Source organism: Penicillium chrysogenum (assembly GCF_028827035.1).
Source record: "Penicillium chrysogenum strain IBT 35668 chromosome Unknown utg000001l_segment0_segment0, whole genome shotgun sequence".
In the NCBI taxonomy this organism is placed as follows: Eukaryota; Fungi; Ascomycota; class Eurotiomycetes; order Eurotiales; family Aspergillaceae; genus Penicillium; species Penicillium chrysogenum.
In genome coordinates, this window is record NW_026622749.1 from 8,650,141 (window position 1) to 8,666,486 (window position 16,346).

General features: G+C 50.0%; 6 protein-coding genes across 6 annotated transcripts; 4 read left to right on the top strand and 2 right to left on the bottom strand.

Moving 5' to 3' along the window:
- Positions 1 to 33: 33 nt before the first annotated feature.
- On the bottom strand, positions 34 to 3,779 carry N7489_003407 (Chondroitin AC/alginate lyase; the record flags this gene model as incomplete). The annotated part of the gene is made up of 5 exons (XM_056709162.1): positions 34 to 936; positions 1,001 to 1,618; positions 2,190 to 2,278; positions 2,322 to 2,845; positions 2,899 to 3,779. 5 exons carry the CDS (start codon positions 3,777 to 3,779, stop codon positions 34 to 36), a joined length of 3,015 nt encoding a protein of 1,004 aa, XP_056573464.1.
- Positions 3,780 to 5,058: 1,279 nt separating this feature from the next.
- Positions 5,059 to 8,056, top strand: N7489_003408 (Mn(2+) transporter ATX2; the record flags this gene model as incomplete). The annotated part of the gene is made up of 6 exons (XM_056709163.1): positions 5,059 to 5,239; positions 5,295 to 5,839; positions 5,887 to 6,076; positions 6,696 to 6,762; positions 6,835 to 7,776; positions 7,826 to 8,056. The coding sequence occupies 6 exons, from the start codon at positions 5,059 to 5,061 to the stop codon at positions 8,001 to 8,003; spliced, it is 2,103 nt and encodes a 700-aa protein (XP_056573465.1). The 3' UTR covers positions 8,004 to 8,056.
- A 252-nt stretch (positions 8,057 to 8,308) lies between these two features.
- On the top strand, positions 8,309 to 8,616 carry N7489_003409 (uncharacterized protein; the record flags this gene model as incomplete). Its single annotated transcript, XM_056709164.1, has 2 exons — positions 8,309 to 8,439; positions 8,466 to 8,616. 2 exons carry the CDS (start codon positions 8,309 to 8,311, stop codon positions 8,614 to 8,616), a joined length of 282 nt encoding a protein of 93 aa, XP_056573466.1.
- Positions 8,617 to 9,078: 462 nt separating this feature from the next.
- On the top strand, positions 9,079 to 11,237 carry N7489_003410 (F-box/WD repeat-containing protein; the record flags this gene model as incomplete). The annotated part of the gene is made up of 4 exons (XM_056709165.1): positions 9,079 to 9,528; positions 9,587 to 10,227; positions 10,278 to 10,989; positions 11,040 to 11,237. 4 exons carry the CDS (start codon positions 9,079 to 9,081, stop codon positions 11,235 to 11,237), a joined length of 2,001 nt encoding a protein of 666 aa, XP_056573467.1.
- An 859-nt stretch (positions 11,238 to 12,096) lies between these two features.
- N7489_003411 (putative C6 transcription factor) lies at positions 12,097 to 13,936 on the top strand (the record flags this gene model as incomplete). The annotated part of the gene is made up of 3 exons (XM_056709166.1): positions 12,097 to 12,156; positions 12,278 to 13,018; positions 13,097 to 13,936. The coding sequence occupies 3 exons, from the start codon at positions 12,097 to 12,099 to the stop codon at positions 13,934 to 13,936; spliced, it is 1,641 nt and encodes a 546-aa protein (XP_056573468.1).
- Positions 13,937 to 14,187: 251 nt separating this feature from the next.
- Positions 14,188 to 15,636, bottom strand: N7489_003412 (uncharacterized protein; the record flags this gene model as incomplete). Its single annotated transcript, XM_056709167.1, has 2 exons — positions 14,188 to 14,891; positions 15,348 to 15,636. 2 exons carry the CDS (start codon positions 15,634 to 15,636, stop codon positions 14,188 to 14,190), a joined length of 993 nt encoding a protein of 330 aa, XP_056573469.1.
- Between the last annotated feature and the right edge of the window lie 710 nt (positions 15,637 to 16,346).

Genomic DNA, 16,346 nt, shown 5'->3' on the forward strand with positions numbered 1-16,346 from the left:
ACGAGGTTCGCAGGCTGTCTTTATGTCTAGCTTCTATTTATACTCATGTATGCTCTTCCACCGCTTCTGAGCTAGTCTCCATTTCCCGACTGATTTCTTCAGTTGGGGTATCATTTCCAAAGCCCGCCGGATGCCCGTCGTACATCCTATTCGCTCAAGCGTTCCAACAACCCAATCATGAACTTCATCGGGGGTCCCTGCTGCCCCTCCAGCAACCCCTAATGGGAAAAGCAGCATGAAGGTACCGTTCAACAGTGGTATATGTGAAGGGTCTTCGGCAACTCCTTGCGCGGATATAGCTTCCTGACTGGCAACTCCGGCGCATATGTCAATTGCCATGCAAGAAATCATGTCCAATGCTTGCTGCCGTTGAATCACATCGTTTGGTGTAGGCTGTGCCATTTTCGAAATTTGGAATACGATGGTCTCGTTAACCAGTAGTCGTGCCCAGCGGTAGTGGTTGAAAACTCTCGAAACCCACATGTCCCTGTAGACATGATACTGGCCACGAAAGGTATGCTTGCACGTATTGGATTCTGTCACAGTAAAGGACCAGTCTGTTGGGAGCTGAGTTTCCCATTTGTGAAGTTCATCTTCAAAGAATAGAGCTGAGTCCACTACTTCTTTGGCGTCGGGCTGTTTGTGATGCAGATATGCATAGAACTTCGCCAATCTTATCAGTATGTCAACAAGATCGACGCCTGGCAAAATCTCTGGTGGCGCAGAGGGTATGAGATCAGGAGACCAGCTCAGTAGATCCGGGGTGACAACTCTTTTGGAGAAAAATTTAACAATTGCGACAAAATAAAATTGTAAGTGCTCCCGGTGGTCCAAATTCGTGAGCGATAGCAAAAAGGAGGATTGTGTAAGTAAGGCAGCCGCCCCATCCATATGCACTATCCAAGAGTCGATCTGGTTTGGGGTACAGCTGACCATCTGTGCGGGTTAGTATGTTACAAGTATTAAGGCGAAGCAGAAATCATGAACTTGAAGTGCCTACCTCGTATAGACTCAGCATGACGATCAAGTGGAGCGTTCTGTCGGGATTGGCCTGAGTGGGGTTCTCCACTACTTCTCGCACAGCCTTGATAACCATGGCATGTTTCTCCCGAGACATTATCCGCAGTGCTCTGTCGTTACGGACATTGGACAAGGCAGCAAGCCCAACTGAGACGACAGCATCTCGACTCGCCTGGTCGAGAGTAACTGCCACGACATGAGGAGACGGCTGCACAAAACCTACATGTGGAGAGCCATCTGGTCCGGTGGCCAACCGTGTCACAAAACGGTCAACAAAAAACCTCAACCCCTGATCATCCAATGGGATGGACATCCTGGCAGTAATTCTTGGAGTCGGGATCAATAGGTCCCTGCTCCTGCAGACTAAGGCATCTGACGGCGAACGATCGACTGGCAAGCCGGGGGTGGATACGTCAGATTCTAGAGCTGCTCTATCCTCCAATATTCGACGGGCCTCAGTCTTAGCCTTTGCTTCCGCACTTCGTCGGGCCGCCCTGTCATTCTCATCGCGGAACATAAAAGAGGGCACGTCCCGATAGCCGCCACATGGCTTGCCCGCTCTCCTGCATTGGGAACACACGGGATCAAGCCGATCACACTAAACCATGTCAGTCTACAATTGGTCCGGTGTTAGGCCACGCTACTTGCCTTTATCCGCCTTTCTCGACAACTGCAGCAACCTTTGCTAGGACGACCGTAGAATGGCATTGTATCTGAGTATCTGCGGGTGCCTCATATTAAATTCTAGATAGGCAAAGAATTCGTGAGGGTGAGCCCGGGGAGATGAGTCGATGCTGGGGGCCTAGACTCTCCACTTTGGTAGATGCTTGGCATCGGCCTTTCCTAATTGGGTATCTGTTTCATGGTTTAGTCTACAATGTACAACAGAAGATATATATAGGATTTTAATCATTGCCTTTGATTGTGGCCATGCCATTTTGAGTAAGCTCTTATTGGGAGCCCTCAGGCGGGACTTCGGCCCCCGGAGTCGTGGGAAATCTGGTTCCAGCTTAACAAGTATAGGGGAAATTATATACATGAGGCAAGGTGTGGATTAGCTAGGCCAGAAAATACACATCATAAAAGAACTCGGGCAGGGTCAGGGGCTGAAAACTTCCTTTTAGACAGCTAAGCGTAGATCTATTGTCTGTAGCAAACATGTGTCTGACCCTCTGCGTGGTAATGATGATGGTGGTGGTGGTGATGATGAGATTTCTGCGACGTATCAAGTGGGGCAGTGGGTGAAGTTGTTGATGCGCTGGTTGAAGTTGTACTGCTCATAGAAAATGGGGGAGTCCTACTGTCGTCTGAAATAGTTGATGATGCAAATGTTTGGGTGCCCGGAGTAGTAGAGACAGCAGCAAAGTTTGTGGTGGTTGAGTGCGAAACAGGCGCACTTTGGTCGGATGCGCCAGGAGTCGTAGTCATTGCACTAGGAGCCCGGTTCAACGTAGTGGACGCACTTGATGTGGGATTTGCTGTAGGTGAAGCAGACTTGGACGGAAAAGGCGCTATCACATCAGACTCATCCATGTGATAAAGCAACGATCCCCAGCCCAACCCATCGTAATGGCCAGATCCTTCGCCCCAGGAGCCTGCACCGCCCTCCGCACCGCCGTAATAATCAAGAGTGTTGTTGAGATACAGAGTGGTCCAAGGTGCGTCCATTCGCTTTATCATGACATAATGGTTGTAGAGAAGCTCCCAGGTAGGTCTAATGGCTCCACGAGAGGCACTACTAACCTCTGTGTAACTGACTATACCGTTCGTGTAGGGGACGAAGGGAACGTCGTTTCCAAGGTTGTATCGCGCGAAGTACTCCATCCTAGGGCGATACATGAATAATTGGTAAGACGGAAAGGACTGCATAGTACTTACCCACGGAGAATCCGGCTGTCGTTATAGGCAAACAAATCCTCTCCTTGGTTCCAGGCCTGCTGTCCAATAACACCGAAAAGTTGCATGTCCAATGCCGAGTGGCCCTGATCACGACCAGATTCTTGGCCTTGGCCAAGAAAAGCCCCGGTACCCGGCTCTTCAATGATATTGGTGATGGCGTTGTTGATCGCTCCCGTTCCATCGCCGGTCTTGAAGTAGTTCACGGCGAAATCCCACACTGTTTGGTTATCGGTTATGACGGCCATAGCCATCGCCGAAGCGACATTGCACAACTCCCAGTTCGCGAAGAAATGGAGGACATTATGCTCTGACGGCTCTTCATGGTTCAGCCATCTGTAGTGCATCGGGATAAAGATATTATTGGCCATTTCCACGACAGATGGGAGGACATTGTCCACGAAGGGCTGGTAATCGCGGAGCAGTTCGGCTGCGTTAGCGAGTTCGTACCCCTGCAGGCCAGCTGTGAGGTACTTATCGTCGCCACCGTCGATTGATATGAGAGTGGTTGCCCATGCATGTAAGATATTGCTAGCAGCATCGGCGCAGCTCGTGTTTCGGGATATCTTCCAGCGCAGACCTAGATTGAATGCTGCCGCGACGTCATGCCAGAGAAGCTGTGCGTTCGCAGTGTGGTCTTCCCAGGTGCTCCGATAGACAGCGCTAGCCGGTGAAGGAGTGTAGCTGGGGTCAGAGAATGGGAGATTGGTCAGGGTATTCCAAGATGTAGTCCATGGATCCTGATTGGCCTTGATCTTTTTCTGCGTGCGAGAGATGTCGCTATCGGAGACGAGGAGACCAGGGTGCACAAAACTTGCTACCAGGGGGAGAAGAGAAATGACGGAAGAAAGAAAGACGAACATTGCGAAGACAAGGGTAACATAAGTGAATACAAATTTGGCAAGAGAAAGGAATGCAAGAGAACAATACTGAAGCCAGGAAGACAAATGATTGAGGACCAGCCTAGCAATATCCTCTAGTTAACTATATCATTCTGTGTGGAATGAAGCGGATAATTTCGAGCTCTACCGAACTATTCCGCTCTTAATCTGAAACAGCTCGTGTTTCAGTTATGCGCTAACTTGAACAAATGGATTTCCGGAGAGCTTGTCTTGCTAAGAAAGATGAACCACTGCATGTCTCATTGAATACGTTTGGGGCAGGAGCTCAGGTACCTGTTCATCAACTATGTGCCTAGTTAACCACGCATTGGGAATTAGTTATGCAATCGTCCTAGTAGCGATTATTCGACAAGAATCACCGAAGATTTTCCGATAACATCTGAGTTTATTTTGACAGGAACTCGGCCCCGTGACCTTAAGGAGGACGGGGTTAGAACCTTAATAATGATTCATTTGGCTCAAGGTGATATACTAAGGGATATTCATAAAACATAGGGGAAATAACACGCCGGTGTCATTTTAGACGTCATTCTAGACGTCTTTGTATAGATAGCTAGACGGATGATCATGAACTATAGAAGGAAGACATGTCGGGCTCATCACTCTACAACAGGGGCTAAAAGCATAAACCTGATGTGCAGATGGCTTCTATGTACCCCAGGGATCTTTCTGCCACTCAAAGTTAATTGTCTCCAGGATAGCTTCTAGGGCATCATTCAGGGCTGTTCTGTATACGTGCTAATGGTTATCATCCGTATGGAACCTTATGTATCTATGGATATCCCCCGAGAAATAAGCGCCGATGACATGTACTACATGTATGTACCTAGGCAGGTATGTATGCAGGGGGCTTAACTGGAACTTGGGCTTATATGTAGCGTCGTGCTTTCCTAATTGGGCATCTGTCATAGTTTAGTCTAGAACATATATACAAAGCAGTGAATGCCCAAATCGCTCTTCATTCTCTTCGTTCTCTTCGTTTCGACGAAGTGAGGCCAATTATTTGAAAATTTTCGGACGGCTTCCTTGGTTTCTGTCGAGTTAAAAGTGAGGGAGTAGAGAGAGTGCGAAGAGAGTGAACCAAGGTTAGAGGTCCAGCACTTAGGGCTCATTAAAAAGTCACACACCTCCCATCTCGATCTTCCCATCCTTTTTCCTTCTTTCAACAATAGAGACATCACTGAGAAGATATTTCACTTTCAACCATCCCAGACGTGGACGTCTGGATCAAACATTTACAATGTCTCTCATTGGACGTGCTACAGACAGCGAGATGAAAACTTCCTTTTATGCTTATAAGCTCTCCCTAGCAGTGGCAATTGTCGCTGCCGTCTTTTACACCGTTGCTTTTACGTTGACGGCTATACAATGGATCCGCCACCGGGCCTGGGTCTGGAGCATTATGGTGCTCGCAGCAGCCAGTACGTGCGCATTCAGTCTGTCTGACATATTCACTCAAGCTAACCCATAACGCAGTGGAAGCAATTGGCTACATTGCCCGATGCGCCTCAGTCCAAAACACATCGGAGAGACCCGTTTATGTTCTTCAATTTTCCCTCATCATCCTTGCACCTGTCCTCATGGCAGCGTGTTGCTATGTCATATTTAGTCGGATTCTGTTCCTCGTCGTTCCCCAAGAGGCAAGGACATTTCGGCTGTGCTGGATACCTCCCCGATTCATTACACCTATCTTCGTTGGGTGTGATATCTTCGCTCTGTTACTCCAGCTTAGCGGTGCGGTGATGATATCTTCAGTCGAGGCCACAGACAAAGATGCGAAAGACAAGCTCGACACGGGGAAACACGTTGCACAAGCAGGTGTCATTATCCAGCTGGTTGCCTTTGGATTGTTTGCCGTCGCAGCTGTCCGTTTCAACTTCACTTCCAAGCGCTTCACTAGGTCTCTGAGTGAGCGATATGAGAAAGTTGGAGAGAAGGGGTACATCATTGATGGTGTTGTCAAAGATAATAACTGGCCTGCTCTACTGCGAGTTGTCAATCTCACCACGATATTAATTCTTGTCAGTTCCACACCTTCAGCCACTGTTCACTTGCTGACTTTTACCAGGTTCGGTCTATCTATCGACTTGTAGAATTCACCGAAGGTACGAAGGGATATGTGAGTACTCATGAGTGGCCCATGTATATCTTTGATGCGCTGTGTATATATCCGTGTGTTGCCCTTTTCGTATACTGGCACCCAGGAAGATATTTGCCGTACTTGGGGTTCCGACTGCCTAAGGGTGCACATGGCAGCAGTGACTTGGAGATTCAGATGCGATAAGGATCGCGGGGTAGATCAGCCTTCGACCTGTGGTCTGTGTCGCACACCCAAGTATGTATACTAGTGGAGCATGGCTGAATGATTGCTCTTTACATCAAGATGGAGTATCAATGTGGGTGACGGTGGCTTGCATTAGCTTTACCAATTCATACTGTTGAATCATAGCACCCGATGATTCCTTGCTACAGACATAAATTGGTATATAGACAAATAAAAGTGGAACAGATGCAGGATCCAAAGCAAGACATCTGGAATGGTTGCAGTCGGCCCGGTTATAGTCCGGTAAGGCCAGATGTGGCTGGATAGATATAATGTTTAACATTGGCAACATGTTCTAGAAAATCAGCCTTAAGCCTTATACGCCTTTCAAGGGCCTTATCGAATGAAATATCCCTTTTCCAAATATTCCATATGTTGTCCCTACTTGATGCATACTTCCCCCTGGTATGTTTTGAAAGCGGTACCTGAACTACGTGGGTCCCCCGACCTGGATCCTTCCAACACCTTGGCCTCTTACGCAACCGCACTCTCTCTCCAGACTCTTTCTGGACCCTCTCTTCAATTCCCCTCACCATGATAGAAAGTCTATAGAGTGAACTGCGAGATCATCATGGAGGGACTATTCACCTTGCTCGCCCTGAGCATCGTGATGGCAATTACGTGAGCTACCTGTGCTTCCAAGGCTGGAAACCTAAGGTTCAATTGCAAGCTAATGCTCCAAATTATTGGCAGATCCTTTGTCGTCGGCTCATTACCTCTGGCTTTTACACTGTCCCCCTCTCAACTCCGCTTAATATCGTCCATTGGTATGGGCGTTCTGGTGGGGACGTCGTTGATCGTCATTATACCCGAGGGCATTGAAACCCTCTACAGCTCCAACTCCCTCACTCACAAGCAACACAATACGCGGGCTACCGCTATTGAATGGCAGCACCAGGCCCCCGCCGTGGCAGCCACGTCTGTCCCCAACGGAGACAGTGCCTCGAACCTCCCGTCCGATACCCCTGTCCCAGGTCTCATTCTGGAAAGAGACCAACTTTCCGAGTCGCCAACACTTTATGTGCGAAAGGAGGATTCGACAGATGAAACAACGGGCAAGGACACAATTCACGGAGAGGAGGAGAGTTCGCCGCATGCGTGGGTCGGAGTCGCCCTCGTCAGTGGTTTCATCTTGATGTACCTCGTCGATAAACTGCCCGAATTCGCAGCGCCGTCTAAGAGCGAGCGGACCCCTTACCATATCTCTTTGGATAACCTTGGATCGGGGTTGCGGCGGGGTTCCTCCCCGTCGCGCGAGGGTGGGTTGCTTGATGCGAACCATGCATCCAGACGTGGCCACAGCTTCGCGACCACGACCGGCCTAGTGATCCACGCCGCGGCTGATGGTATTGCTCTAGGCGCTTCCAGCTCGGATGCCGGGCTCAGTTTTATTATCTTCTTGGCGATCATGGTGCATAAGGCCCCGGCATCTTTCGGATTGACATCCGTCCTGCTCAAGCAAGGGTTATCAAGTCGCACCGCTAGAGCTCATTTGCTGGTATTCAGTCTTGCAGCCCCTTTCGGTGCCTTGGCCACTTTCCTCTTTGTGCAGATGACGGGATCTTCCGGGGCTGATGAGGCAGGAACTCACTGGCGCACTGGAATGCTACTGCTTTTCTCTGGGGGTACCTTCTTGTGAGTCTTCTTTCGCCCAGAGTACATTACTTTATATTAATCTGTATAGGTATGTTGCGATGCACACCATGCAGGAAAACGGCCCGGGCTCATCCCCGCGCGAACTTCCTATCAACGGATATGGCGACCGAGACCAGAATGGATCGGACAAGTCCATGAGAGACTTGATCGCATCTGTTTTGGGCATGATCTTGCCGCTATTCTTGCAGATTGGACATGCTCACTGAGCAAGTGCCGTATGTATTCCTTGGGGATAGGCCACAGTGCTTTTACATTTTCGCTTTTCACCTAGATTCTGGAGGGCTTATACCCATTGCAAAATACATTTGGGAGATGGGTTACTCTAGCTGAGATAAATTGAGATAAGGGAGGATGTGTTTGAATAGATTTCCTTGTATAACTGCTGGGTGTTATATCGGTCATAATTGCATGATATCTCACGATCACATCTACGTAGCGTCACTCTGCCCTATTTAAAGCCTGACAGGTCCCCGATGCTTCACCTTCCCCGGGGGTATTTTATCTTTTCATAATGTCGGTGATGACAAAATTCGTCAGTTTCGTCAGTCTGAATCATCCCGGAGTTGTTCACGAGTTCCATGGTCCAATTCCGATAGCCACATGCCAATCCAAAGCCTTGGGTCTATATTTTCATGAGTATTGGTGAGTATCGTGAGCATCGTGTATAGGTATCAGGTTGCCTTTAAAGTTCGCAATATCCAGCCCTGGAGATCAATGACTTGGCCTTGGGCCAAACCACCTTCGAGTTTACGTACTCGACGCGTCCGTGTTGCCTCTTTTGCCATGAACTTCCAAAAGGAAATATCAGGCAAATCATAAGGCAAAAAAGATGCGGAGAAAAGAGATGATCAGTGCCGGATGCATAAGATCCATACAATTCTCATCTGATTAGTCCCCGGCCATGCTTTGTCAGAATCACGACACCTCCGCTTCAAATGTCCCTTTTCCTGATCGCCTTTTTTTTTCATTGGAAGTTGACTTCGAACTCTGATTGAATGAAAGAAAACGGAAAAGTGATATATTCGAAAAAAAAAAAAAAAGAGAAAAGAAGAAAAAGAAAACTGGGCGGCCTCGACACATTCGGAGGATTACTGGTCTCACCTCCCTCCTTCCCTCGGCCAGCATCTCCTCATACCCCCGAACCTCATACTCCCGACTCCCGACTCGCTCATAACTATATGCCTGACCGCTAGGAGGTTCAGTGCGTCAAACCAATAAATAGAAACAGGACAAGTGGGAGGATCATACTCGATAGTGGCGGTCTCCCCCTGTTCTGCGGCCATGGACTCCCATCGGGCATCATTCAGCGACATGGGAGATGGGTCGAATGCGCACACATCAGACCAGTTGGACCCTCATAACCAACCGTCCCACGAATCAGTCACTAGTTTTACCAGTACCCCATCCAGATCACTCAGCACCAAGACAACTGTCACTTCCTTACCCGCCAACCTACTTCCTTCAGCGCCCGCATCACCCCCGACACCCGCGCCCAGTCCTACCCCCCATCAACGACCACCAACTTGGCACTCGACCGACGATGAAGAGACTAGCTTTTTGTTAAACCTCCGCATTCACTTCACAACTCTATCCAACGCCCGAAAACAGAAACTCCTGGAGGGTATTCTGGACGTATGCGACAGCCAGCAGCTAAGCTTTGTGTCGAGTTATGTTGGTCCTCGACTAAGGAAAGACCCATTCCAGGTCTTTCCTAATGAGCTATGCTTAAGAGTGAGCCGTTTGGCCGAGTCTGTTTTAATTCTTCAATGCTAATGCTGGGTCTGCATAGGTTCTCTCCTTTATCGACGACCCCAAGACTCTCGCCCGAGCTTCACAAGTATCACGGCGTTGGCGAGAACTACTAAACGATGATATCACTTGGAAAAACCTATGCGAGAAACATGCATACTCGGTGCGGCGGGTGCTGGAAGATGAAGGGGACCTCGTCGACCCTTTCACCGCGCATCCCGTGGACTCGGCTTCCGGCGCACGCACCTTCGGCGGGTTGCAGCGTCGCTTGACCGCATCAAATGGTCACCCCACCGAGAGCGCACCGGACCTTCCCCGCACGCTTTCCGGAGAATGGTTGCCTCCGACAAGCTTTAACCGAAGACGCCGGACCCGGCCTGTCTCCTATCGTTCACAGTTCAAGCAGAAATACATGGTTGAGTCGGCGTGGAATAAAGGCGGTCGCTGCACCCAGCGCCATATCACCCCTGACCAGGGTGTGGTTACAAGTCTTCACCTAACTCCGAAGTACATTGTCGTTGCGTTGGATAACGCGAAGATCCACGTCTATGATACCAACGGTGACAACCAGAAGACGCTTCAAGGCCATGTAATGGGAGTATGGGCGATGGTCCCGTGGGATGACATTTTGGTCAGCGGAGGCTGCGACCGCGAAGTTCGAGTCTGGAACATGGCTACTGGGTAGGACAGGACCCCCACCGCTTACAATAATGAGAACTAACGCATGACAGGGCGGGGATCCATCTCCTTCGGGGCCACACATCAACCGTCCGTTGTTTGAAGATGTCGGATAGGAATACAGCCATCTCAGGATCCAGAGACACCACCCTTCGGATATGGGATCTGGCTACAGGGACATGTCGGAACGTCCTCGTCGGACACCAAGCCAGCGTGCGGTGTCTGGCTATTCATGGTGATCTAGTGGTGTCAGGTAGCTATGATACGACGGCGCGGATATGGAGCATCTCCCAAGGACGCTGTCTTCGCACCCTTTCAGGACATTTCAGTCAGATCTACGCTATTGCCTTCGACGGCCGGCGAATCGCCACGGGAAGTTTGGATACTAGCGTCCGCATCTGGGACCCGCACTCTGGGCAGTGCCACGCTATTCTGCAAGGTCATACGTCTTTGGTTGGTCAACTACAGATGCGGGACGACACGCTAGTGACAGGTGGCTCCGATGGCTCTGTTCGCGTTTGGTCGTTAACCAAGATGGCGCCGATCCACCGTCTCGCCGCCCACGATAACAGCGTTACCAGTCTTCAGTTTGATAAGACCCGCATTGTCAGTGGTGGCAGCGATGGCCGTGTCAAGGTTTGGAACCTACAGACTGGCCAGCTGTTGCGGGAGCTTTCTACTCCGGCCGAGGCGGTTTGGAGGGTTGCTTTTGAGGATGAAAAAGCAGTAATTATGGCAAGCCGATCTGGGCGGACGGTTATGGAGGTACGTGACGTCCCGTTTTATGGGAATATGTTTTCTAATATATATCGCAGGTCTGGTCTTTCTCTCCACCACCAGAAGACCACGATGATACAGCCATTGAGAGTGCTTTAAGCACCCCAGGCATAAGCTCTGTTGATGATCGGGAATTGGCCGTTCCAACTCGACGTCGAACCCTCTGCTCCGTCCCTCCACCACCGATACCATCAAGCACGGATAGTGATGCTCTTATGCCAGACGCGCCCTCCTAATCTTTTAGCATTGACTGGTCTGATCTTGTCTGATCTGACCCAAATGTGTTTTGATATCCTGCCATCTAACGATTATGCATATCCATTTATTTTGTCATATTTATCTTCATCTTTTTGAGCGCGGTGTGTTTTTTTTTTTTTTTTTGGTCAACAGTGGGTGCTTTGTCTTCAGAATGAACTGCCGGCATTCCTACCTAGGTGTTTCTAGAGCACCAAGCGGCTGCATATTTGGTGTTGCAAATCTGTTTGGTTACTGTCGTGGTTCTCTGTCCAGACTGCTGAAGTTGCCATACTGGAGTTGTGAGATCTTTCTTTTGTTTTTATTCTATATCGGCCATTTCGGAGTGGTTGGTGGTTGAGCATATGATACCTTTCTTTTTTGGAAACACCTGGAATGTGATTTATATATACAACATCTAGTCCGATGAATCTATATCATTTACATTCCCAAACGTCCAACTCGTCACTTTTGACCTCCTGGTCACTGGGCAGACCACCTGGCTCATGACTAAGCGGGTTACTCGGCCCCGGGGTCCGCGGGTTCCGAGCTGGTCCTCTGGGAAATGTCGCGGGTTGAATTTAACGGCTCTTAGACCTTAACACGAGCGTTAGTCACTGAAACACACGACACCGTTGCTCTAGAAAAGCCATCCGCACATCCTTTAAGATGTGTATTTGCTTTGCTCGGACTAGGCAGCCGAGTTGATCCAGTTACAGCCGATGACACACGGCCGTCCTTGACCTTTGTGGAACCCAGGTCGAGTCCGACCTGATCTGTAACTCGAAGCCCCCTTCGCAGTTTCTATCAAAGAATTCGCAAGAATTAGAGGTTCCTCAGACGACTGCCCGCGGGTGAACAATGGTGTATGGGGGCAAGCCCAGTACCGGATGTTACCTGTGTCGCAAGCGGAAGATAAAGGTATGTCCCGGGCTTCAACATTTTTTTCGATTTACCCCGCCAATGAACCTGTATTGTGTTTATACTATGCAGTCTTATTTGCATACATTGAAATCCAAATGCTAAATATCGTCCCTTCAAGTGCGATGAAGCACACCCGGAGTGCCGGAACTGCATTATCTATGGCCGCCCATGTCCAGGGTACCGGCCGGATGCTGTCTTCCGCAACGAGACCAGGAAGGTCGAGCGGCTCATGAAAAGCAGTGCCAACTTAAATACTCGCAGCAATACCTCTACGCAAGGCAGCTCCTCAACCTCGGACTCATCTATATCAGCCGTCTCGCGCCGCCGACGCGCAAGCCCGCATGGGAGGCACCATGGCAAGGCTACTTTGACATTATACTCGCCCGCTGACTCCAGCTGGGAACAAAGAGCACTGTGCTACTTCTTCGACCAGTACACCATCAAAGCCGATGCCGAGGAAGGCGGACATCTCGACTATCTGCCCCCACTGTATGCGCGCGAGCTCGGGCGCCAGAGCGAATCGCCGTCTTCCTGTTTGCGGTGGGCGGTTGAGGCTACGGCCCTGATGACCCTCGCTAGTGCTAAAAATGCCCCGCCTCTCATGAACAAGGCGCGGCAAGGCTATGGGCGGGCCTTGCGTGGTTTGCAGGAAGCGTTAGCGTCGCCGGCTAATGCGGTTAAGGATGAAACGTTTGCTTCGGTTGTTTTGCTTTCACTGTATGAGGATATCTCGGGCGAACGGAATGGATTGTTCAGCTCGCATACAGCCGGGTTTGAGTTCTTGACGAAGCTCCGCGGAAATACACTGATTGGTCATCAACGTGGTCGAGATATGCTTACTTTTGCTTATACCCACACGGTAGGTCTGTCGTACGGTTCTGAAATCGGGACCGGGCCTCTATGATTGAGTCTAGATCCGAGACTGACCGTTGTATAGTATGTTGAAATCCTCGCACTGGGAGACAAGCCCCGCTTCGATAACGAATGGGTCCTCGGCATGCTAGACATCAACCTACCAGTCGAGCGGCTCATGCTCACTGCGTCAAAGCTCTGCCAGTTATTCGTGCATATTAGATTTCCACCAAAGCCCCCAGACCAAGCAGCCGTCGAATCATGGATCGCGTCCGGCCGCGAGTACGACATCGAACTCTCCCAGTGGACACAAACCCTCCCAGACCGCTGGCTCCCACTAGTCGTCTACTCAGCACAGGGCCAGCCCCTTCTAACCTACAACCGCATCCACAACGCCGTGGTCTGGAACTACTACCGCGCAGTGCGCGTGATGATACAACAGCTTCTCCTCGGCCTAAATAGCACACTTGTCTCCATCAAAGCGGCCAACAAGCAATTCTCCAGTCCCGAGGATACCAGCAGTTCTGAGCCCGAGTCCGAGTCCGTTCTCGACGAGCCAGCCCTGAGAGCTATCATTCGCGAAATGACCACAGACGTCTGTCGCAGCATCCCCTTCGCACTCTCTGACGTCGACTCCCTCGGCCGCCCGACTAAATCAGATGGCGCGTGGCAAATGCGCGCTGCACAAGGCTACGGCTTGCTCTGGCCCCTCTGGTATATTCTCTCCTCCGGCATGCCGACTCCGTCGCAGGTGGAGTTGATTCGCACAGTGCTGTCTCGTGTTGGATCGACGCTCGGCATTAAATTGGCTTTGGTTCTTGATCGTGAGGCGGAGCGTATCCGCGGAGAGCGACATGACACTCAAGATGAAATTCTTGGTCGAAACTTACCACGCGGTGCGTGCAATCTTGGTAACCAAACTTGATGCATGGGTTTGGAGTTCTCATTGCGCGGGATCTGAGGGCTATGCTGGATAGTTATATTCTGCAGCTGTTGATTCTCATACTTCTGGCTATAACGCTGACATGGGAGAAAAGATATCCTGAAAAGACATACAAAAAGAAATCTTAGCTATTCTACCTAACAACATCTTTTGGAAGCCAAATGGATCGGTCCGCCAAGGAGGGAAGCCGTATCATGTTGTCTGAAAAGAAGATTAAACCCTTCCGAGTGCGTTCAATCCACAGCAAACACGTTCTCCTCTTCTGACTCCTCATCCGACTCCAGCAAGAATCCTTTCTTGAGAAGCGCTGCCTTCATACGACCGTGATCCTCCGTGACGCGCGCGATGAGGTCTGCAAGATCGTTGTAGGTATCAAGGGCATAGTCTTTATCCTTCATGCTATACACTTTCGGATCTTCAAGAGGCGAGTTGTACCAGGTCGCGTTGAATGGGAGCCCTCCGTTCTTGAGTTTTGGAGGTTCATCCTTAGCGGTACCCTCACTGGCCTTTGCAGGGACAACCTCCGATTTGCGGCGCTTAGGTTCATCCTTAGTGGTACCCTCGCTGGCATTTGCGGGACCAGCCTCTGACTTGCGGCGCTTGGCAGGTTGCTCTTTGTCTGCAACGGGTGTCCTCTTCAAGACGGCGGCTTCGCGCACGCGCGGAGTTTCTTTGGCAGGTTGAATTGGTGAGGACGGTATCTCATGTCGAGAGGGTGTGTATTCGTGTGCTGCGAGCTCGGGCGCTTGATCAACTTGTTCGGTGTTCAAGTTGGCCACAGCCGCAGAACGCTTCCGACTACTAGTTAATTTTGCCGGCTTGCCGGTGGCAGCTGCATCTTTCCCAGCATAGCGTTTTTGAGGCAATGGACTCGAGGGCCGACGTTCAGCCACGGCCGCGATAACCCACGAGGGCACATCCCCAGATTGTTCAGAACCTGTTCGTACGTCAGTTTTACCGTAATTTGTCCACGGTGTAGGGGACGACCTACGAAAAGAACATTTATGGCCTGTTCCCGAAAAGGCGCAGGAGGCACAAGACCGCATCCATTGAGCCTCGTTGTCCACAAAAACGATCCGACAATGCTCGAACGTGCCCCTGCCTTGGGCGCACGCCGTACATTTCTGATCCGCTGGAGCTGAAACACCACACAGCTGTCCATGTGCTGCACGCCGAGCCACCGCGGACCTTACTGGCCTACGTACACCTTTTTTCCAATCCAGTTCGGTTCGCTGCGGGAGTAAATTGCGGATTTTCTGTTCGAACGCCGTTAGGAAATTGCGCAAAAGGGGCAATCCTGTAGTGTCTAGGCCGGGGAAGGAAGCTTTTGTAACAAGCCGGTTAGCGAATGCAAGTGCTTTAGAGAAGAAAAAAGAATGAATGTGATACTCACCGTCCTCGACTTGTGCTTTGATGACGGCATCGAGTTCCGCGGCCGTACGGACTCGGACTGACGGGCCAGGGTCTTTCTTCGCGGAAGGGTTCGTACGCGTTATCACGACCTGAGTCCCGTCTTCTCCGTCGTTCCGGTATGGATAATCACCCGCATCATCGTCACTGCTATCATATTCGGAGCCTTGCAGGGAACCGGGATAATTTGGACTGGAGAGTTCAGAACTGTCGGAACTTTTGAGTATTGCTTCGGCGAGGTGGTTCTCAAAGATGCTCTCTTTGCGACCCATGTCCTCCGGGTTCGTATAGTGATAACTTGGCGATTGATGGGAATTCAGACGGAAGCAGTAAAAATGGAGTTTTCAGGAGATGAAAACGCGTTGTCAACAAAGGAGCAATAAAAGTGATACACGTTCAAACACGATGTAAAAAACCAAAAGCGTGCAACACTTCTCAGCTCCCACAATCGGAAAGATATACCATGAAAAGAACTCTAAGATTTATATATACAAATGCATATGTAGTGTTTTGAACCTATGAGACCCAGAGAGAGAGACGGTCTTCACAGAGCTAAATGTCTGTAGAAGCCTGATAAACACGGCATCTATACGAAATGTATGGATAACCTCAACTACATAGTCATGTAGTTATTGACGCAGTTAATCCAGGAAGGGTTCTATATTGATATTGGTTCTGACGTAAAACCTTTCCCTTGCCTTTTACCTATTCCACAGCCATACTCCGTCATCTTATAAAAGGCCATCTATCTCTGGGTCTTCACGAAAAGGAACGAGATTACCAGGCCTTGGACCTGTTTCCCTGAGATCTAGCTATATCTGTCGCTTTCTTGGTCTCCTACTTGCAGTTTCTCTTTATAAGGAAGTTCTTTGGAGATGACTATAATGCATTGTCCTAACTGAAGACTTCCAAGCTATCTATCGTACGTAAACCATTGCGATGCTAAGAGGTCGGTATTCCAGGTGCTGTATGCCTCAAGCCA